This window comes from Thamnophis sirtalis, unplaced genomic scaffold (genome assembly GCF_051295495.1).
Source record: "Thamnophis sirtalis isolate CommonGarterSnake01/CBP01778 unplaced genomic scaffold, rThaSir2_p1.2 scaffold_4, whole genome shotgun sequence".
NCBI lineage: Eukaryota > Metazoa > Chordata > Lepidosauria > Squamata > Natricidae > Thamnophis > Thamnophis sirtalis.
This window is the reverse complement of record NW_028261384.1, coordinates 96,934,569-96,958,287: the sequence shown is the minus strand read 5'-3', so window position 1 is coordinate 96,958,287 and position 23,719 is coordinate 96,934,569. Positions and strand designations below refer to the sequence as shown.

At 38.3% G+C, this 23,719-nt stretch overlaps 1 protein-coding gene across 2 annotated transcripts in view; it reads right to left on the bottom strand.

Moving 5' to 3' along the window:
• The window catches only part of JUP (junction plakoglobin), a 54,962-nt gene continuing 31,243 nt past the window's right edge, over positions 1-23,719 (bottom strand). The window contains exons 2-15 of one of the 2 annotated variants that reach the window (XM_014063805.2): positions 19,228-19,451; positions 15,392-15,645; positions 14,122-14,360; positions 10,535-10,736; positions 10,043-10,187; positions 9,260-9,363; positions 8,589-8,927; positions 7,004-7,159; positions 6,481-6,600; positions 5,382-5,532; positions 4,471-4,592; positions 3,014-3,053; positions 2,035-2,213; positions 1-1,030 (exon numbers count right to left, since the gene is read on the bottom strand). In XM_014063805.2, the coding sequence (XP_013919280.2) occupies positions 2,068-2,213; positions 3,014-3,053; positions 4,471-4,592; positions 5,382-5,532; positions 6,481-6,600; positions 7,004-7,159; positions 8,589-8,927; positions 9,260-9,363; positions 10,043-10,187; positions 10,535-10,736; positions 14,122-14,360; positions 15,392-15,645; positions 19,228-19,451 (2,242 nt within the window). In that variant the 3' untranslated portion in view covers positions 1-1,030; positions 2,035-2,067. The remainder of the gene's footprint in view (positions 1,031-2,034; positions 2,214-3,013; positions 3,054-4,470; positions 4,593-5,381; positions 5,533-6,480; positions 6,601-7,003; positions 7,160-8,588; positions 8,928-9,259; positions 9,364-10,042; positions 10,188-10,534; positions 10,737-14,121; positions 14,361-15,391; positions 15,646-19,227; positions 19,452-23,719) is intronic. The other variant, XM_087713513.1, reaches the window with a different exon arrangement.

Genomic DNA, 23,719 nt, shown 5'->3' with positions numbered 1-23,719 from the left:
TTGCAAGTTTAGGTTTAAAATTTTATTTGTTTTTGTTGGTTTTTTTCTAGCTTTGGTCTATACAAAAAAAATCCCTTAGAGAAATAATAATAAAATGTTCTAAAGTACAATTGCAGCTACATCGATCCCTTTTCCAGTGGAAGCCTTAAACCATCACATTGAGAGCTGCTTTTAAAAATGCATTAGAAGGAGCAAGGGAATAGGAGGAGGAAGAGAGCACGCCAATCACCAGGAAGATTGTGAGAAAGGAGGGAACAAAAAAGGGGACATTGGATTAAAAATATGAAAAAGGTGGCCTGGTGAACAGGAAGAGTTGTCACCTATTTTTTTTTTAGTTATTCCTGTTTATACGGCAGATTAAAAACCTGATTGGGTTGAGGTCTCAAATCCACAAATGCACCAGTTGGGTTAAAAAAAAAATGGAAGAAACTGGACAAATGCAAAGCTGTTTATTTCTTGGTGAATTTACACCCAATGGCTGATTCTATTTTATTTTTAAAAGTTAAATGTGTAAAAAATAAAAGGGATATAATAGAAATATTCTCATTTTATCCTCCTTTGATTTAGTTCTGATTTGTGTTAAAAATACAAAGAGGCAAATACAATCCTATGAAATGAAAAACTCTGCACCAAACACACAATCTATGTATGCATTTTTCTCTCTCAAACATTTTATCATCAGTGTGTGTTAGTTTTAGGGTACAGGTTTAAAAGTACTTATCAGCATCCCATGGCAGTTTAAGGATAGTGCTCAAATTTGCAAGAAAAAATTATAGTGAATGTTAACAAAAAATATTGCGGGAAAGAGCAGAAAGAATAGCTGACTGCTAATATTACAATGTTGTTAGCTGCAGCACAGATTATGGACTGGGAATCGGTCCCATAAGCCCACAGGAGGGAAACAAGAAAATAAAACCGCCTCAAAGGGAAAGGAAGAAATTTGTCATCATCTTTCTCAGGCACTTCTGTCTCCTGAACGCCCAGAACTTGAGCACTGGGGCTGCCCTCTTCTGTGTTAAGGAAACATCTGCTGATTAAGAAAAACAAAGGAAGGGAAAATTAGATTTACACCATATACAGGAAAGCAAGATTTCCCTTTAGGATGGAGGAAGCTGCTTTGAATGTCAGACCACTGTCTACCTAATAAGCCCTGTCTAATTTTATGGTCCTAATCTGGGGGACTGCCTGGTCCCTGAAAAAAAAACCCAGCCACTTCTGACTTCTTGAAACTCAGAAAATATAATGGGCCATATTTGTTATGTTGGCAGAGAATGATGAGAATTGTAATCATATACAATGTAAAAGACAGGACTGGCAATGCACCAATCTCCACCTTTTCCTATGAATAGAAATTATATATTTATTTTAGCATGAGCTTAATAGTGCAGCCAGTATGCATACTCAGTAACAAAGAGTACCCTCTACCCCCTTTTTTTAAAGCACTGGCTAGTTTCTACACTTCATGCATTGGTGTATAAGTTTTCTTTTTTCATTCACCCAGAAGTGGAAACCAGCCACAAGGATTCACAGCTACTAGAAGCAACTCATTAATAATAAAAAAAGAGAAGTAATATTTAGTAGAACACACAAAGGACATTTACAAGCATTGAAAATGGAGGTTCCATTTCAAAATGTTGTATTTTCCCCATCAATGTTACCAGGTTGTTTCACAAATTCATGAGCAATATGGCTGGAAACTATATCAGATGCAAAAAGCTGGAAAGGAGCCATATTTGGTCTAACCAAACACAACAATTGAGTTCTGTTGGTAATAAACCTGTATGACCTTTATTTTGCTTACCATTTGTCCTTCATTTACTGAGTAATCACTATAAAGATTTAATTTTTTACTAAAGAGAGGCAAGACATAAATCTATTTTCCCCTGGAATGGGAAGCAATGTTATGTTCTGCAGGTCAATGAAAGTGTGGAGGATGTTTAGTTATAAAGAACAAAAACATCCATTTTATCTTCTTTTACGTTTCATTTCCATTAACTGGTCAATTCCCAAATGCACTAAACTGGATGCTTTTACCTTGAGTCCTGCCCAACACGTCCAAGGGACATATTAGGCGAGCATGTGGTCTGGGTAAGGTGCTCGCACACCATCGCTGTATGTATCCATGGGGTAGTCTCCATCCATGTCCATGTGCATGTCCATGTGGTCCATAGGGATTTCCCCAGAATACATGGCACGATATCCTCCATCCAATTCTATTGAAGCGTAAAAAGAAGAAAGGGGTATATTGCTCATATAAGCTGAAAATAAAATAGTTTTCTAAATAAGAATCACTCCAGAATTTCCCAAAATGAGCCCTTTCAAATGTGTTCAGGCTGTATCATTATATCATTCAGAATGCCACGGTGACACTGAGAGTTGGAGTTCCAATTTATGAGAATTACAACAAGTTGGTAAAGCCTGCTCCCTCCAGCATGATCTTCCATTGCATGCGGTCTTGTCCCCAAGTAATTAAAACAGTCTGGAATGTTCAGAATACAACCTCAAATTATTTAAGCCTGCTTGGTTAGAGAAAGAGGAATTTGAAAAATTCTTGTAACATACATGAAACACAGGGGAACCAAGGCTTCAGACTGTTAATTTAACTATCATACATGTTCCCACAAACAGCCTATTCAACTACCATACATGTTTCCAGGAGCATCTTCAGAGAATAAACAATAGCTAAGAATGGGAATTTTAGCAAAGCAGTCTGGTTATATGTCATTAGGAGCCGAGGTGGCGCAGTGGTTAAATGCAGCACTGCAGGCTACTTCAGCTGACTGCAGTTCTGCAGTTCGGCTGTTCAAATCTCACCGGCTCAGGGTTGACTCAGCCTTCCATCCTTCCGAGGTGGGTAAAATGAGGACCCGGATTGTTGTTGGGGGCAATATGCTGACTCTGTAAACCGCTTAGAGAGGGCTGAAAGCCCTATGAAGCGGTATATAAGTCTAACTGCTATTGCTATTGCTATTATTCTCCCTCCCACCTGAAACGACAAGCCCTCTATACTCACCATCTGCATATGGTTCGTGAATGGGTATCATACTCTGGGCCTGTGGAAAGAAACCCAACTGTTCTCAGAACAAATACAGAAACTTGTAATGGCTGCAAGTTACACCAAACCTGCCATAAGAAGTCACTACCTAAGGATGCTGCCTATGCAACTGAGCTCTGGTTTCCCATGGCAACTTAATTATCTAATTAACTCTGGTTGCCTGTAAGCAGGATAGCAAAAATTTCAGAACTCAGCCAAGCAATCCTAAATGTTGACCAAGAGAGCCTAGAGACATCCAATCTGCTAATTTCTGGAATGACCCATCTATGGGGAATGGTTAAACCTACCCTCAGAGCCAATGGCTTAGATACTAAGCTTGCTTAGGCAAGGATACACAACAGAAGGTTTAAGACTTCTTTTATGCATAATTAACTCATCCCAAAAGGCTACTTCTTTGGTATCTTTCCCAGGAGTGATACTGGGAAGAACAAATAAATGAGGGCAAGGCATTTTTTAAAATCAAGTTCTCCCTTAGTTCTCATCCATCTGTTGTCAAAGTTTGTGTAGATGTCAACATTCACTACTGCTATTAGCAGTAGTACCGCGTTGAATGAAAAACAGATGTTGCATTGTAATCTCCGTGTGATATGTATTTGCTTTCAAGCATGAGATAAAGACTTAAAGTGGTTTTTGTCAGTATTTTGTTAAAGAGTCACTACTTTAAAAAAAGTTGACAGTGATTCAGGTGGACTTTAAGATAAATCTGAAATCGTATCCACAAATTTTGTTTTATATTGGCAGATTTCCAGATGACTTTAAATATGCAAGACTGCAATTTTCTTTCAGGGGATTATATCAGATAGAATTCCAAATATTTGCAGTTCTCCTAAGGACACACGTCCCCCTTCCAATAATGGCTAGTTCCCTCATAATCAAAGAATAAACTGCTTTGATAGAGAACTGAGGAACTGGGGAGAAAGAGTTCAAGAATTACAATCCTTCTTTCTACCTTTTTAGTACCAAAAAGGTGTAGACATGAGGATGGTAACAGACAAAACCAGAAAGTATTATTCTGAGAACTGAAAAGAACTCTCCTAGGCATGTTTGAAGTTATCTGGAAATGTCTGACTTCCCAAATATTTCCTAGGTTTGGCCTTTGAAGTGAAATTGATGGTGACAGTGGCAAGGGGGTAGATTTCCAGGAGGGAGGGGCTGCATTCCAGAGGAGTAAGAGGCCAACTCAGCCCAGATATCATGTGTGAGAAAAAGAGGATGAAGACAACAGTCCCTCCCTAGTAGTTCACAGAGTATATCATACATGCATATAGTCCTCTATCTGGCAGTCTATAGGTGTGAAAAAATAAAGAATTCAGGTTGAAAAATCGCACCGTGTCATTCTTGGTTTTGGATTTACATGGATTCTGATTAAGATCAGAGGCTTAGAACATGTACATCTAAATAACAGGAAAACTCACAGCTTCCCAAGCAGCAGGGTCGTGTTTAAAGAGTGAGTTGGTGAGTTCCACAGAGACACGTTTCCGATAGTCTGGGTTCTTGTCTTCAGAGATGCGGAACAGCACAGCAGCTGCATATGTAGCTGGAGAAGTAAGAAAAGGACCTTTAGCCTGCCAGCTAAAAAAAGCTTGCCCTTGATCAGCTGTTGCATTGACTACCTTGAGAAGTATGTGTATGACATTGATTTCCCAGTTTGCTTCCCCATACTACAACAAAACCCACTAATTTCTGATAATAAAACAAGCTTTTTGTTTTTGCAAGAATTTTAGAAGCTCGTTTTATAGTACAATTACTTCTGGTCTATATCACATTCTAGGTTTTTAAGAGAAGAGTTGTATGTTAGAATACTTTTGTATTGGAGGACGCGCCTCAATGAATCGCTGGTCATGGAAACTATCCAGGGCTTTAATATTACTATGACCATGAGCTTTTGGAGTCAATTCTTATATAATTAACTCCTTTACTGTAATAAAAATAACTATCTCTGGGCTCCAACATTAATAAAAGAATATATACAGGAGGACTACATTTGATGTCTAAATTTTTTAGAACTAAATTACAATCTTACTCCTAGATGGTGATATTCTGTTACTACCAAATGGTTCAACTACAATATAGGCAATTCGTTTCCTTTAAAATAGATTAAATAGGCAGACTCTATATTATTCTCCCACCTCACTTTTCACCTAATTTCACTCTTTTAACATTTGTTCTAAAAATTCTCAATCCTGGTAACCTATGAAAATATAAGAAGTTTGACTGGGGTACTGTGGAAAGGTACATACTGTAAACCCAATGCTTAAATTAAGCTGTGGTGATGATAATGTGATCATAAAAGAATTATACATGAACATGTGTCTACAATCCTTACCTGTGCCCTCATTTCTGGAATGCAGAAGCTCCATCAATGGTGCTGAAGCACCTTCTGCATCAATGGCATCAGCCGCCTCTTTATCCTGAGCCAACTCACACAGTACGCCGGCTGCCACACGCTGAATGTTTTCCACTGGAGAATATAGGAGCTGTTCCCCCAAATGAACAGGAAGAATAAGAATAAGTAAGGAAATAGTCCCCTCTTGGTAAATTACCTACACTCAAGTTGTCTTCTATTGTCAGTGCTTGTGTCTTTCAGAAGGTCACTATTAATCAGGATATACCAAAATTATTAAGAACGAAAGCAAACTGAGAGAAGGCTAAACCAGTGTTTTTCAACCACTGACATAGTGTAAGGTGTGCCGTGGGAAAAACACTTTATATATAGTCAATATAGGCACAGAGTTAATTTTTTAAAACATTTTCTAATGGTGGTGTGCCTCGTGATTTTTTTCATTAAAAAAGTGTGCCTTTGCACAAAAAAGGTTGAAAAACACTGGGCTAAACAATACCTGGTTAATTTTAACAAAGCGATTCTAAAGAATAAGCTTACCAATCATGATTACATTATTTTTACACAGGTATTGCAACTTTTCTGTATTTTATCATTCCATGTGACAAATGTTAGACCACAATGCAAAGAATAGTCACTCACTGCATTGTCATGGGTGTCAACCTAACCCAATAAATCTGAATTCTCACCAAGGTTGAATTCTCATCAAATAAGAAAGCAAAAATGGGTAATTTTTCATGGGCACAATATATATATTCATTCACCATTAAGCTTTGATACCCTAAATATTCAGAAAAACAAATAAATGAAATTTACTCTTTGGGAATTATTCACAGGTACTATATTATTAATAGCAATAATACATTATTAGATATTCTGAGAATCACATGGAACCCATGGGCTTCTCACCTCTGTCACAAGCCTTGGTTTACAAAAAAAAAATGGTTGAATTCTCATGTTCTGCTTAGCAATCATTATATCTATTTACTATTTTACTTCTGCAGAAATCAAACTCTCTGTTTCTATCCACACTTAACCTTGAATATTCCTCCCCTACAACTTCCATCCATTTAGAAATTCTGACCTGCACAAAGAGAGGAATGGTGTTTAGACGGAAGATTTCCATTCTGTTCATAGGGTCTCGGGCTAAAATGTGTAATGCACCTGTGCAGCCTTCTACAATTTCTTCCATCTTTACCCCATCCTGAAAAAATAAGACAACCATTAAAGAATGGAAAAAAGGCACTGCTCGTTCCTAGGCTAGCATCCAACACCTGAGAAAACATTGTTCCTTTTAATAATTATTTTAATAAAATAAATAAATATTAAAATAGATAATAAAAACAATAGGTAAAAATAAATCATAACAAAAATAAATTAAAAATACAAAGAAATTAAATAAAAAATAAAAATATATAATGAGAAAAAGAAGCTTCCCCCTTCATCACTTTTTCTAACATTTCAACCAAAGATCTCCTCTTCAGGCAGACGAGGCATCTCAGAAGGCATCAAGTTCAAATTATAGTTGGGTGACCCTCCAGGAATCCCAAATAAATAACTTCTAAAACAATTAAGATCATAAATAGAAGTTGCTCATCTCCTCTTACCGTGTATGGTTGCTGTGTGCCTGCAGCTGCATGACGTTGAGCATCTTGGTGAGCCTTTACGAGTAGCTGAACAAGGCGAGGGATGACAGCAGCTTCTTGTAGGGGAGCATGATTGGCTGGACATAAAGCCAGGTTACGGATGAGGCCAATTGTAGCCTGTGAGCAGGAAGGAGAAGACATGTCTTCAAAACACTAGCAGATGCAAAACTAGACAAGCTTTCAAATAGTTTAATCAGTTTTGGTGTATGATTTTTGACATTTAGGTCTAACAAGGAAAGACGGGTCATTTCAATCCAGGATATTTTATACTAAATTAACTCTAAAATACAAGAGTATTACTGTGAGCCATCAAGTGCCTGGGACAAAGCGCGGAGCTCTACCAGGTGCAAAGTAAGCCCTCACTCTGTCTAAGGCTTGCAACCTAAGGCCAGAGTCACTCACCACCCACTAGGGGCTACAGGCGTCAAAGGCTACAAGTCCAGGTGGATGCCCAAGATGAAATGATCCCAGTCAGGGACTACTCACAAGATCAAATTATTCAATTTCAGTAAGTCCTGAAATTCAATATAGTCTCCCTTTGGGAGCAATTCGATAACACATCCATCCTCACTGAGGGACTGATTTGAAAGCTGGGTTTGCCTAGCGACAAGGGCGTGGCTTAACATCTTCAACAGACTCAGTCTTATCAGTGAGCGGATGAAGTCAACCCATGTCTGGATGCTATCTCTATGGAGAAAGGCATGTCTTCAAAACACCGGTAGATGCAAAACTAGACAAGCTTTAAAATTGTTTAATCGTTTAATCAGTTTTGGTGTATGATTTTTGACATTTGGGTCTAACAAGAAAAGACAGGGATCAATTCAATCCAGGGTATTTTATCTAATAAATTAACTCTAAAATACAAGAGCATTGCTGTAAAGTTCCATCTCTGACTAGCAAACGGAATTATCCTCCCCCCACCTTCCGTCCTGGTTCATTCACTGGCTTTGTCTTTTGCTCCACACACACAAAAAGCTTGATTATCAAACTTCTATCATCATTTTGGCACTTATGCCTCTCAGATTACTATTCTCATTAATAGTATCCTAAACATTTATTGGGGGAAATGCAATTACATGCTTAGAGTACTTTACATAAATTGTGTAAGCAATTTTTATTGCATGGATGCAATAGTGGCTGGTATTATCATAAAACCCTATTAAAGATAAGAGCTGGGTGAAGGCAAAAGGAAACTTGCTTAACCTACCTAATCTACACCTCTGAACTGTGATTTGAAAGTAATGCTATCTTGGCTTGCAGCTTAGGGACTTAGCCACTATATCTCACAATTATTCAATGTGGTAAGAAGTCTTTTACAATCAATGCTAGTAAGATTCTTTTCTCACAGAGGGGTCTATGATCCTCACTCCCCCAATAAACATTCTGATGGCTATAGATTCCAAAATTATGATACACTTCCCTGAAAATAGTGATCACCCTGAAATGTGCCTATCAGGAATAGGAGCCTGTTGTAGTTGAAGAAAAACGAATAGAAATGCATATGTCTGCCTATAAATATTTAGCTACTATCTCCCTGGGCCTGTACCTTGATCAGTGGCCATTGGTTGGGCTGATTAAGCAGCTTAACAATGGCAGGAATTCCATAGTTAAGCCGCACAGAATTCTGTGCCATTTCAGCCTCTGGATGCCGACTGGTGAGGTGCCTGAGAGCACACACAGCTGGTTCAGTGATGTCTTCTTTGTCTCCAGCTCGGAGAATAGTGTGTATGAGGGCTTCAACTCCATTTGACTGAGTCACCAGGGTTTTGTTCTTGCTGTTGTTGCAAGTCAAATTGGAGAGGGTACCAGTGGCACAAGTCAGCACATTGATATCATCTGAACTTAATTGGTTGACCAGAATCTTCAGGACACCATCAAGACCCTCCTTTAAAGATAATAAATAGCACAGAGAATTATTACCTCAATCAGAAGCTAGGTCAACATAAGGAAGTCACCAGACAGACCCACTAGGATAGTACTACTACGAAGTTATTGGAGCAATCAGTCCTTAGTTTTAGTTCAATAGCACAATCAGGGAAGGCTCAATAGCAGGATGTGCCAGAACATATTTGGCGAATAAATCCTTTTACAATCCTTCGTAAAGTAGGTCTCCGAAGAAACAGTTATTGCATAGAAATCTTAAGTAACTAGATAAAAAAGGCTGGGTGGGGCTTAAGTTTTAATAAAATAGACTGTGGGTGGAAAAGCATTGTTCACCTGCTTTGTGGCCACATCTGAGAGGTTTCTTAGAGTCCACAGACAGTTCTGCACAAGTCTTGGACTGGAGCTAGTCAGGTGCTTTCCCAGAGCTTGCATACCACCTTTTGGAAAAAAGAGTACAAAAATTAACAAAAATGAAAGAAAGAAAATGGGAAAAATGGAATTTAAATGGTTTGAAAAATTTCTTCAGAATATTATAAACCCATTATAACATCACATTATGTATTTTTTGTTTTTAGGGCAAGACAAAGTATAACTAGGGCCCTGTTCTTTAATCAGCAAGACTTATATGGCTACTTATTGGTCTGCTTCTACAGTAATGCAGCTAAAGAAATAGAAAAACATGTATTTTTTAGAAACAACATAACATAAAAAATCTTTTGATTGTAATGAAAATTAAACCTCTTTTAAAATATGCATTGAATCTAATGTATGCATATTTTCTATTTATTTATTCAATGTTCAGTTTTATTGTGAGGCAGATTAATTTATTTAAATAAAAAATACATAAGTAACTGTAATGTTAGGGAAAATGTTTTACTTATGTTACTGAAAGAATATTTAGCACCTAATATTGATAAATTATTGTACATGATTCTTTAAAGCAACAGAATCTTAATTTTTCCTACCTAGCTATTTGCTTATCCTACACTCCCAAAATTGTCATCAAGAGCTCTATTGTTTAGGAAATTCTGGGAATTGGCCTAAAAAGATTACATAATAACCTAATCATACATGTCCTCATCAGATTGCTGTTCTGTCTCAATTGTCACCACTCACCAGCTTCCACAATGGCTGGCTTGTTGCTGGGGCAGACTGACAGGACTTTGAGGACACGGCTAGTAGTCCACAGAAGTTTCTCATAGGTGTAACTTCGCATAATTTGAACAAGAGCTTGGGGACCTCCATTGGCCAAAATTATGAGCTGCAGATACAAACATAGAGAATAGCATTCTTTCATTTCTCTGGGCAAAGGCAAGATAATTGTAATTCATTTTCTTAATCATATACTTTCTCCTTACTCCTGTCTTCAGCTGATGACCCTGAAAATAAAGCTCTTCCTCAGCAGAATAAGAAAACCTGCTCCTCAGACATATGTACACAGGTGTGCCTAAACTAACACATAAGCTGTCATCTGTCTCTTAGGGGTGATTACCTATACTGGGATGATTGCCTGTATTCTATGAACAATGACAAATTTAAATTACTGAACCAGAGTCCATCCCCCACCCACCCCCCAAAATATTTCAAGGTTAGAATACAAGTTTGTACTTTGCTTTCTTGGTTCCCATAGGCAAGCAGCTGCAAACAATCAGTGGTGATAGCCAAGAATTTAGGATTATTCTTTGTCAGCAAGGGGACCATCTTCTGAAGACCATCAGCAAGGCGAACAGCCATCTTGGCACCTTCCTGGTACAACAGTAGGTTGTGAAGAGTAGTGATGGCATAAAACAAGACTGACTCCACTGGAGAGCTGTGGGTAGAGAGGCAGGAAGATAGCAAAGAAGAATTTTGTTATTTAAGGCAAATACAACAACAAATACAACAAATTGTATGGATATATGTGACTACATATGTGAGCCGAGGTGGCGCAGTGGTTAGGGTGCAGTACTGCAGGCCACTTCAGCTGACTGTTATCTGCAGTTCAGCGGTTCAAATCTCACCGGCTCAAGGTCGACTCAGCCTTCCATCCTTCCGAGGTGGGTGAAATGAGGACCCAGACTGTGGGGGCAATTTGCTGACTCAATTTGCTAAAAATCTGTAAACCGCTTAGAGAGGGCTGAAAGCTCTATGAAGCGGTATACAAGTCTAATAAATAAATAAATACCTTTAATTCTTTTACTCTAATAATGTCTATATCAGAAGGCAACATGGTACCCCACACAAAAAAAGCCCAGCCAACATGTTTAAGGATCATGGAAATTAGTCTCTAAAATTAACTACTCTAATTTATACCGAGAGCCTGGTAATGCTTTTTTCCCCCCTTGCCATTGATCAGACCTGGAACATTTATATTATGGAAGAGTATGGAGCTAACTGTTCTTGTATTCCTTCATCAAGTTAAGAGAGAGAAAATGAAAATTTAGTAATGGAAAAGGAGAAGGCATAAGAAAAAACCTAAAGTAACTGTACTTTGAATCTTCTTGATATAAGAAGGGACAGAAAGATGCTCAAGTAGACTTTCAATATTTTGTTATTATATTTTAAATGGGTCAAGTTCTGAAAACCTTGCTGTTTCTCTTCCATAAGAATACTTCTCCTAAATTTCCCACATAATTTTTTTTGACCCTGAAGCAGCATAGGAAGCCACTAAGCAAGAGATCAAATGGATACAGTTTTTTGCAATCATAATACTTCAGCTTATTTAATTATGCCTTCCCTCACATCTAATATATTTTTCCTTCCATTTGTCAAGGTAAACTGAGGTTGAAATTGGTGATAGTGAACAGTGAAAGTCTTGATCCAATTATAATCAGAATTATTTTTGTTTAATGGGGTTCCAATATGGTGGTGTCAAAGGTAGTACTCTGGAATTTTTAAGACTTTTTCTACTGCAAGGAAAGAGCAAGAGTAAGCATGACTCAGCCGTAGCTTGCTGAGACTTGTGTTTCTACAACAAAGCCAATTCCTCCATGTCAAAGCAGCTGCTCATCAGCTCCATTTTGTGCCACTGGGTGTGGACTTATAGCAAGATCTGCCTGGCAAAGGAACAGGAGAGACAGAAGAGTTGTGGGAACAGCTGGAAGAAATTTTGCACAGATTAAGTTCCCATGGGACCTGCGATGAATAGCTAGAATCAGCATATCTTAAACAAATACCCTTGGAATTTATTAAATATTAAATTTAGTCAATAGTCCTAAAATAAGAGGTGCTCTTCACACATAATAGCAGTATAAAAGGTCCTGGTTACCACTAGGTACACTTCAAAGTATTGTTTTTGACCTACAGAGACCTATTTAGCTTGCCACTTGCAATAGTCTCTACATTAGCTACAACATAACCATCCAGCCTGTAAACAATACTATATACCGTATTTTTTGGAGTATAAGACACACCAAGATTTTGAAGAGGCACATTTTTTTAAAAAAGTTTTTGTACACTTTTCCGCAAAAACGGGCCTGTTTTTTTTTTTAAAATAAAGGGCACGAATAGGCTTTAGGAGGCTTGTAGAATGCTCCTGAGGGGGGGAATGAACAAAAAAACGGCCCATTTTTGTCAAAAAAAGAGCATGCATAGTCTTTAGGTAGCTTATAGTGCTCTTGGGGGCTGGGGAGCAAAAAATGGCCCATCTTTCACTCATTTCTGCCCTCCCCAGCCCCCAGTAACACCCTGGAAGCCTCCTAAAGGCAATGCAGAGCCATTTTGATGAAGGGGCAGGGTTTCAGGAAGCAAAAAATGCTGTATTCAGTATATAAGACGCACCCAGATTTCAGCCTCTTTTTGAGGAAAAACGGTGCATCTTATATTCTGAAAAATATGGTATTTTTTACCCCTGCATAATGAATATGAGATATAAAGAAGAGTTAGAAACCATGTTTCTCAGTTTTAGCACCAACTCGCTGGAAGAGTTTTCCTCCATAAATCTGTATGCTGCCCATCTTCTGATGTTCAGGTGACCATATTAAGATCATGGTCACTTGGATACAATATTATAAGCATAACAACAGTGAGAGTAAAGATTTTAATTATCTGAATAGTTCTACAATCATCTTTTATTTATGATATTGTTTACTCAATGCATTTGTTGTGCTATTTTAAGCTGCACACTATTATGAGTTCTCCAGAAGTAGCATTATAGAAATGTAGTAAATAAATTAATGCTAAAGTGCCCTGATTAGCTGTTGATTATGTTAATTATTGTAATCAAGTTAACTAGTTTTTTCTTTTTGGGGGGTCGCCAAATCCCAAGATAAAAAGGCTTTGAGAAGTCCTACATCAAAAATAAAATGAACATATCAGATTATAGTTGTCAATGAAACCAACAGAAAAGAAAGAGTTAAATAAAGTATTAATGGAAGCAGTTATAGTGTTTCTGGAAAAATCAGTCAAGTGAGTATAGCAAATCAAAGCCGGTTGAAAAATTGGATTTTAAGGCATGTACTTTTAATAATGTAATCGATGAAGTAATAGGAGTGTTCTGAACAGATTTTAAGATAGGCAAAAGCTCTTTGTAGCCAAGAGACTGACTGTGAAGAATCGTTGTAGAGGACTAAAAATGATGCATTTTCAAGATAGGGATATTTCTTTTGTTATTACTTCCAAAGCAGTAGTCACATGCCAAAACAGCATGGGACAATGCAAAACACACCATGTTCAGGAAAGCTTAGGAGTTTGGCACTTACTTAATCCAAAGATCTAGGCAGGAGGGATGGAGCTTGCAAAAATGGCAAAACTGACCAGTTTGATCAGAGAAAAAACGATAAGCACTTTTTAAAAAGAGACTGGAAGACTTATATGGGTTTGCATTGAAAGAAGAAAAAACAGAATTGATAATTTATTGACTTAGGATTAAAAAGGATCACAGAGGAAGAGGAAAAATAACATGGCAATTACTTAACCGAAAGAAGTGCATATGTAATTCTACATTTTCTTTTTCTTTTTTTTCTCTTCTTAATTTTCTCTTAATCTTTCTTTAATTATATATGATTTTACTGTATTGAAAAATTCTAATAAAGCCCAAAAAGATAAACTTAAAAGAGAAGAAAATTACACCAAGCCCCATGTGAACTATAATATTGAATAAAATAGATAGGAAGAGTGCATAGACAAAGCTATCGTAATACTTCCAGCGACGGAAAAAAAAAAACATTCTTAAAACCATGTGTCTTCTCTTTGTGACATAACTCCTGAGGCATTACCTAAGCATACGCACAAGGGCTGGGATACCCCCAGACTTAAAGATGGACAGCAGCCCTTCACGATGGTGAGACAGGTTATGGAGAATGCTGGTAGTGCAGCGGGCTGTATCCAGGTCACTGGTGTTTTGCATGGTGCGCACCACAGCAGCAACAATTTGAGCAGACTGCATAAGAGCCCGGCGTGAGGCTTCTTTCTTAGACAGCTGGTTTACAATCATGGCTGCTTTGCTGACTACCACCTGGGGGGGAAGTTGTAGAATGGAACAATTATTAGAACACTCTTCAGAGCATCAAGTTCTACTAAACTCCAGATTTCATGTTTCAGTGTTATTTATAATATTTACTACTTCAGAGCCAAGAAATACTACCTGGTGTACAAGGCGGTTAATATTATTATCATCATAAAACAGTAACAGACATTTTGGTACCAATGATTCCATACTCTCTCTGAAACTTTCACAAAGAGTGGGATTTTACCAACCTTTGGAAGGTCATGAGAGTCATTTTTACCCTGGGGAGTGAGAGGGGAGATGTTCCAGAGAAAGGGAAGCTCATATAGGGATGGCAGCTGCTAAGCTCTCTCCCATCGCATCTAACTTCAGAAATCATTCTCTTTTGCAACAGGTTGCAACATGCAGAATCTCTCCAGAAAACATGTCATATTAGATATATCCAATGCCATGAATCATGTAGGATTTAATATGGAAAGATCAGCATTTTGAATTTGTTAATTCAAACACACGCTAATAAACTAATGCAAATGCACTTTTGTGAGCACTCTGCATTAAAAAGTCAATGTTACTGTGTGCAACCAAGTTCTAGGTTCTGAATGAATTGATAATTAATGTTCATGTATCAAGCCTCCCTGAATAGTTGAACAATTTTTGTGAGCTGGATTACATTTTTTAAATCCTATGCAAGAAATTACAAGGTTTGAAAAATATTCAAAATTCCATCTCGGATGATAATGCTAGACATTAAAAGCAAAAATTGTTTAAGCCCTCCAAACTATACTCTATAAGGTAAAACCCAGAGCTTTCCTTTGAGTATACATGATAAATATGAGGGGGAAAAAATCAAAAGTTATTTTGGGTTGATAACAATGCATTTGGCAGCTTCTTTGTGTTTTCATGGAAAGTATCATTTTATGCATAGTATATGATTACTGAAACATTTACAATGCTTCAAATCATAGCCAATCAAGCAATTAGCTCTATTAAATCCCCCAAAAACCTTTTAAGACACCAAGGGTCTAATTGCATTTCCATACCGGATCTTCATCATTCAGCAGTTTGGTGAGTTCAGGGATAGCACGAGTGGCTAGTTCAGCATCATCTTGGTAGTTGATGAGGTGCACAATGGCTGACTTGAGCAATTGAGAGGGCTCAGCCAATCGTTGTACATTTGTCTGCTGCCCCTCAACTTGGGTAGTCAGTAGCAGAGTGTGGTCTTCAGCTGTCTCTGGATACATGGCCGCCCGGATGCGCTGGGCACGGGTCATTGCAATCTGGGACTCCAATTCCGCTGCAAGGATGATTGACAAGATAGGATTAACAAAGACAAAACTCCAATCAGAATTTTTAACAGTCATATTAGGAAGTTCCTGGGATTGCTTCAGCTCTATGAGGTGTAGGAAACTTCACATCTGAGCAAAGAGATAAGGCTGGAGTTAATTAACTAGCATGATTAAGCAGCTGTAATACAAAGCTGTTTAATTAAAAACATGAAAGTGAGATGGGAAATGGTAACTAGCATGCATAAAGACCTGAACATTTTTATGTATGCACACACAGACATACTGACACACACAGATACAGAGGGAGGGAGGGTGGGATTGGGGTGAAGAATCTTAAATTTTGCAGCAATCTAGATTTCTCTGCAGTTCTGAGAGACTTTAGAAAGAAGCTGGTGCTTCTACTTGCCTATTCTTGGTGCCTGAATTTTTTTTAACTGTTTCTCATTAAATAGTTTCTCTGTCCCATTCCCTGCTGTCTTAAAATGTAATATTAAATATCAATATATAATATGAAATGTTTGTAAATTTTTATTCATCTTTCTACTATCTGGGATCCTTGGCAATAGAAATTCCTTATAGTGAATCATATCATTTTTACTCAATCACAAAAACATAATCCTTTGTTCTTTCAACAGCCAAGATATTCTGCTTACACCTGAATGTATTGATTTGCATGAAGTAAGAAGCAGTAGTTAAAAAAAATCTCTAACTTCTCCAGATTACTTTTGTAATGCTTAGAAGACTTTTATGTTTCTATGCTTTATTTTGAAATAACCTGTTTGTGTGGGCTTTTTTCACTTTACAGAGAGTGAATTAAGTCTTAGGAAAAGTGTCATGATCAATTAGAACTTAAATGTAGATTCCCAATTCATAAAATAGAGGATTATTTCTAAAAATTGACTGATATTGACAAATGACAAAAAGAGGCAGATTAATTCCTTTCTAAGCTAATAGATGTACTGTAACCACGTACATCAATGGTGTTTATGATGTGGTTCTAAATCTTTTGCTTAAAATTAAAAACTGACCAAAGCAAACTGTTATCTTCCAAGTGTGTGATGGTAATTTCAAAGACACTGATTTAACAAGGTCTACAGTGTCAGGATTCTTATTAGGACAATTATCTGTCACGGTGTGTTACAAAAATCAAATCCAGAAAGCATACACAAATAACTGATTTAGCAGGATTCATTTAAATAAGAAACTTCTTTATATATATAAGAATATGAATATATATATACAATACATACAATACCAACAGCAGACAGCAGTTTCATTTTTTCAGTTCAGAGTTCAGCATTGCAGACAGACTAGTTTCAGTTTCAATTCTGAGAGCAGACTAGATTAGCTCTTTTATACAGACTCAGAGCTACATAGGTAAGCCACACCCAGGCTCCGAGCCATCTGGCATGGCTCTCTGTCATCAAATAGTTCCCATTGGCCATGCCTATACATTTGCTGACCTTGTTACCATGTCGTATTTCAGCCAGTCCCCAATGGATGATCTGTTGCTATGTCCTATTCCAGTTAATGAATATTCTGACATTATCTTTACCCATCTGACTAAAAATCACTATTGTAATAGACCAATAATTCAACATTACAGTCAGAATCTATGTAAAAAAAAAACTAGTGGATATAAGCCTGTAAAGCAAAAATAAGCAAAAGGCAGGCCTGCGAACCAGATAACTTTCAGTCTATAAAACTGTGTCCATTTTAATGCAGATAAAATACTGTTTCTTACATTCAATCAGTGATGTGCGGTGAAGCTTATGGCTGGTGAGGCAAAAAGAAAGAAAGCAGCTTTTGCCCCCCCCTGCAGCAGCTATGTTCGAAATAGAGGCGCCCCGCACCCCGCAGCTATGTTTGACCCAGCTGCGGGGCGCCTCTATGTCAGACAGAAGCGGTGGGGTGCTTTCTTTCGGCTTTTGTCTGCCCCGCAGGGCATACACTTCCACCTTGCAGGCGCTGGAGCCACAGGCCACCAGGAGTACGTCCCGCCCGCAGCAGAAGAGCGCCGGTTCCTGACCAGGCTGAAGCGAGAGCCGCGGAGGCGAAAGGCGAAGAGGGGTGGGGGGGTGTTCCAAGAGCCCCCCTTTTTGCACTCCGCAAGCCAGGCCCGCAGCGGCAAGAGGCTCAGCTCCGCTTCTATCCCCCCCTCCGCTCCAGAGAAGCCGGCTGTGAGTGAGTCTCCGCAGCCCCGGTTCCCTCTCCAAGCAGCCCCAGGAGGAAACGGGCCAGCCCCCCTTCCCTCCCTGTACTTCCCGGCAGTGGAGGACCCGCATTCTGCTCCCTCTTCCAAGCCCCAGTGGCCAGACTTTCACCTCCGCGGCTCTTGCTCCAGCCTTGTTGGGGCTCCTCCTCGGCAGGCCTGCTGGAGCTCTGGAAAAAAGTGGCGGGAGCCAAGGCCGACCACTGGGGCTTGGAAGGGGGAGCAGAATGCGGGTCCTCCACTGCCGGAAAGTCCGGCGAGGGAAGCAGGGCTGGCCCGTTTCCTCCTGGGGCTGCTTGGAGAGGGAACCGGGGCTGCGGAGACTCGCTCACAGACGGCTTCTCTGGAGCGGAGGGGGGAATAGAAGCGGAGCTGAGCCTCTTGCCACTGCAGGCCTGGCTTGCAAAGTGCCAAAAGGGGAGGGGGCCTCTTGGAACACCCCCCCACCCCTCTTCGCCTTTCGCCTCTGCGGCTCTCGCTCCAGCCTCGTGTGGGCTGTGGGCTCCTCATTTGAAGAAGTCAGCTTCTTTTTACCACTTTAAATATTCTTCAGGGATTCAGGGAACTATTTCTGTTTCAACTAGTGAACCAACTAAATAATACATACATGTTTCAGTGAAGAGCGAGCCTCCTCTTTCTCCCCCACTCCTCTCTCCTCTGAAGCGCGCTCTCCGAAATAACCCGCCCAACGTAAGCGTGCTCAACTGCAACAACAAGGCATGATTCGCTGCTCCCAGATCAGAAGGCGGGAAATCAGTGCCTCATTTGCATATGAAATTTTTTGCTTTTTAACTCTTTCTTAACTTTTAAAAGGCGAAAAATTTCTTATGCAAAGAAGGCCCCGAGTTCTCTTGTCTCCTGCTTTGGTTAACACTAAGCAGACACTAAGCCACTGTGACTTGGAATCTGGTAGCAACTACCCTGGCTTTAATTATTTTTAAAAAATTCTTTAAAATTATTTCCTTTTCCTGAGGTGACTGGTGAGGCCCCGCCTCCCTTGCCTCTAGTGACTGCACGTCCCTGCATTCAATTGATAACCATTTTAGAATATCCAATTGAATATAATGTAAAATTGTTATCTCACATAACTAACTTCACAGTGAACTAAACTAAATGACAGAATTTGTAGGGTAGCAATTTTATTGCAGCAATCTCGGCATACTGTGATTTGTGATTAAAGAATACATTACTTTAAGATGAATATTTTCCCAGACTAATACTCTTGTGATAGAGCAGTGCATGATCTAGGGAGCTGGGGATTCTGGACTTTATATTTCCAGCGCACTAGAAAATAAAAGGTCAAGGATAGACAATACTTTGAATTTCTTTATGGAATAAAGGCAAATCGTGCATTTAAATAAATAAAAGCAAATGTTACCTTGAGTCTGGGCCTGCCCTGATCCAGGTTGGCTGTAAGTAGTAGTTTTCTTAATGGTGTACTGCTTGCCATAGAGGTCATCTTCATCCATCAAGCCCTTGCTGCTCACTGATGGCACCTGGGTGTTCATTCCAGAATGGATGCCTGAATCATAGGTGTATGTTTGCTGCCATTCTGTCACCTTGATGGGTTGATCTATTATGTTCATCATATCCATGGCTATTCTGTAAAGACACCCATCCAGATTAGATCCTCAAAATATAATTAATAGTCAATCTTCCCAATGTCCAATTTTCAATAAATCTGCATTTGCTCTAGGCAACTTTTCAGAATGCAGTTTGCTGCTTCCTACCATTTGCTTCTAATAATCTGGATGACAAATTCCCCACATCAAAACTAAAGCTATTCAGTTAGATGTTTTTCTTGTCCCACACATGGACTCCCACCAAGCTTTAAGTAGTCTTTATAAAGTACAAAGGCTGTTATTGCTCTACCGTTAAAACTCTTTCCTGATTTAGTCCAATGAAATGATTATGGAGTTCTACATAACTACCAGTTTCAGCTCCCCAAAGGTCCAAAAAAAAAGTTTGATCCTGGCACTGTTACCATAGTCATAAGACACTGTATCCCCAATGAACCAATAGTGCTCCCTTCAACTGACCAATGATTCAATGTTACATTCCATGTCCAATTTGCACCCAGAAAAAGGGAAAAAAAACTTGGGTTGCTTACTTAAAAAGCATAATGGAATCAAAGCAAGACATTGTGCCACTGATTTCAGCACATTAGTGGTGATGAATTTCCTTCTGAATTGCAGCTAAACTGGAACTGCAACATTGTGAGAACATAGCCATGAAACAATAGATTTCCTTCCCTTTTACTTTTCTCTTCCTTTTGTTACTTTTTCACTTACATCTGCACTTTATGAGAGAACAGTCAGTGGCAGGTCACCATCATAACTAGTCCAGGCATGTATTGTGATACATATCCAAGGTTTGCGATAAGCTATGGATTCTCTCACAGGTGCACAGGTAGGGGAAGGGATAGCAAAGGTGAAGAGGAATAGAAAAGGGAAAGGAATTATGCTTCGTTGGAGGTGGGATGTGCAGAAGACAGGCAGGTAGGAGAGGAATGAGGGAACGGTTGATCACTGATTTTGCTCAGGTGCTTCCTTCATGCATCGCAGAACATTTACATAGAGAAAGGCTTTTACCTTTGGAACACATCGTTTTTCTGTCAAACTGCTTCAGCAGCATGCTGTCCCTAATATAAAGGCTCCAATATGAAGATATATTCTCAGTGATTGTTAGCAAACTTCCTTATTACACAGAGGCTCGTAGATGACCTGAGTTCAGAGCCTTGGTCCCGCTTCTATATTAAACAAATATATTTCTCTCTTGTTAAATTTATTTCATATTTATATGGAAACTAGTTTTTTAAAAAACTTTTCTCTGCCAGGGCAGCAAGATAAATATCTCTGCTTGTTAGGAATAGCTATTTTACAGAACAGAAAGAGAACAGCTACCATGAATATTGGGAAATAACCTTTTAATATTATTTCTCATTAAGGTAGAAAACTGTGACCACTGAAGAAGGAACTGCCAGTATTTGAAAGGCAGAACAACAAATGACTTTTTAAAAGGCTTAATTTTTCTAGGGCGTTCTCAGGAAACCTAAAAGAAATGCTGCCAGTTGTATTCCCTATCATGAAATGTGCTTTTAGTAATTTATTTGCTTTGGAAAGTGAGAGGAGGGAAGTAGAAGAAAGAAACTGTGCCTACCAAAATGGCATTAGTACTAAAGGGTAGAAATGGAAATCTAGTATAAGAGTTGCTTGGTAGCAACCTCCTGTCCCAGATAAATTTGCTAGCTTGTTTTCTAATGGGTAGAGACTAATAACAGGCACAATTAAGTGCTTCTCCTTCCCTAAAAACATGTTGCCCTTCTCCTCTGAGCAATCCATTGCCTCCTATTAAATCTGCACAGTGTAACTTGGGAAGGAGAAGGTATGCCTGATGCCATCAAGATAATCAACTTACAGGGCATGTATGTGCAAAGAAGGTAGGGAAAGCTTAATGGCAGCACTTTCAACAGCTGTCATTAACAGTATGTGTTTGAAAAAACTTTTCCCCCCAAGTAGATTAAGTTGTTCAAAACGCTACTATAGTCAAACTGGAGATTTATTCCCTCACCTCATCCCATCTGGGGACATCATAGAAACCTTACTCATAAAACCTTGACCAGCTGTCTGCAGTCAAGCAGCTAAAAACGTGTAGCTCTAAATAGCAGCTGACTAAACTAATATGTTGAAAAGCTATGCTTCATTCTATCTGCTATTTGGTGATCATTTTTGCAGCTGTTTCTACAGAACAACCTCTCCCCAACCTGACTTCCTCTAGACATTTTGTGGGTATTACTCCCAGATTTCCCAAAATTTACTAGTTTATGTGGTACAAATACTGTTTTCATTTTTTAAAAACATTAATAGTATGATAGGAATATAATATAGTATGATAGGAATATAATATAAACATGTCAGTTCATTTTATTTTGGAATATTATAAAACGGCAGAAGAGAACTTAATTTTTTCACATGTCCTCTCATAGGATAGAAGTTACCATACAACACCAATCCCAGTTTTTCCTGTCTATAGTATTTTTTTTTCTGTCATTGAAATTAAATCAATTTTCATCACAACATTTTTGAGGCTGTCTTCCTTCAAAGCATTTAGTGCAATGTATACAGGCTTATCCTAGTTTATACACACCACAACCTTGTGATTTTGACAAGGTAGCTTAAGTCATAGTTCTGGTATGCTTTAATTTAAAATAGAGCTGTCTGCTTAGAGTCATACAATACTTTCAAAACAGCACTTTAACACTGCTAAGAGTCAGTTTATACAATTAGCAAAACACAATGGAAAAGTTTTGTCGGACATATATCTGTTTCTTACATTTTAGTTCTTACATGAAGCTAAAAAAATAGTTTGCTTAAATATGATTTGATGATTTGTAACCAATATATGTCACAAAAATGGTTTAGTGCAATGTTAAAAATCAAGTCATACAGATAGAAACTTATTTTGTAAAATAATCCTATTCAAATGATGAAGAAAATTCAGTTATGACTAGTTCTCATTCAACATCATTAAATTTGGAGAAGAATTCTAGACAAACTGAATATTATACATATTTAAATATTCTTTAACTACTTTAACTTTTGAAAATTAGCATGCTTACCCATACATCTTTTATGTTCAGTGTTTTTATATACCATCTGCTCTCTATACAGTATAATGGCTGAAAAATGTATAATTTAAAAAGAAACCCTGAATATATAAAGTGACCTAGATAAAAGCATATTATTAATTGATGGTATCGGAAGTTCTTGAGCCAAATTTATCATTACACTGAAAAATCCTGATCACCTTCTGCTTTACCTCCAAACATCTTGGAAATTCCTAGTTTTGCAATGGTGTTGTGAGCATAACAATCATAGCAGTCATTAAACTACAACTTCCTTCTGTCTCATCTATCCAGATGCCACTTTTTCCCACTTACCGGTAGATTGGGAACACAACCCATTGATTGGGAACTATAATTTCTATAAATTCAATAGTATCACATCAGAAAGATTGTACCTAGTTTCATAATGTTGGCCTGTCTGGACAGTACTGACTGACAGACAAACCCAGTCAAATACTAAGCAGATTACACTAGGAACACTGTGTTAAAGTAAAGTGGTTCTCTAATGTCAGGGGAAGGGGAACTGGGCCAAGCACTAACAAAGGATGCATCAGCTATGTTGATGATTAGGAAGAAAGTCCCTCAAGCAAACAGAGAACAACTGCCACACCCAAGCTAGGAATAGCATTTAAGTTGCTTCTCATTTCTTTTCTCCAAAGAACACAGACAGGTTCCTTCTGCCAGATGGAAATAAATTGAAACTTGTGAAGGAAGATGTATTCCTCTAGAAAATGGCTTCTTAGCTTGGCATTCCACGTACTAGTATATCATGCAAATAGATCCAAAGTAAATTATCGATGTGTTTGCTTTATATAAATAACTGTCCAGTGTAGATTTAAATATTTGCTTGAACCAGGTGGTCTTTTGCCATGTACTTCTGGAATGATTCAAGAAGTGATATTATAGAGCTTTTTAAATGACTGTATAGCTATCACACTTTCCTCCTAAGAGTCCCAGAAGTTGTACTTTGAAATATCTCATCAAATGTGGATGGAAGAGGTAAGATTTCCAAATACACTTAGAAGATAGGAGATTAATTATCTGGTAAATTGAGTAAGGGAACATACAAAAGAAAAGAGAAAAGTAAGCCTAAAGAAGTGCACTGCTTTCCAAATTTCTGAGTCTTTAGAAAGTTTCAATCAGTCCTGAAAGTAGACTCTGATCTCCAGATGACAAACGGCTATTGTGCTCAAAGCGGATACTTATTACTCACACAAAATCTACAATGGCCAAAATTTAATGGCTG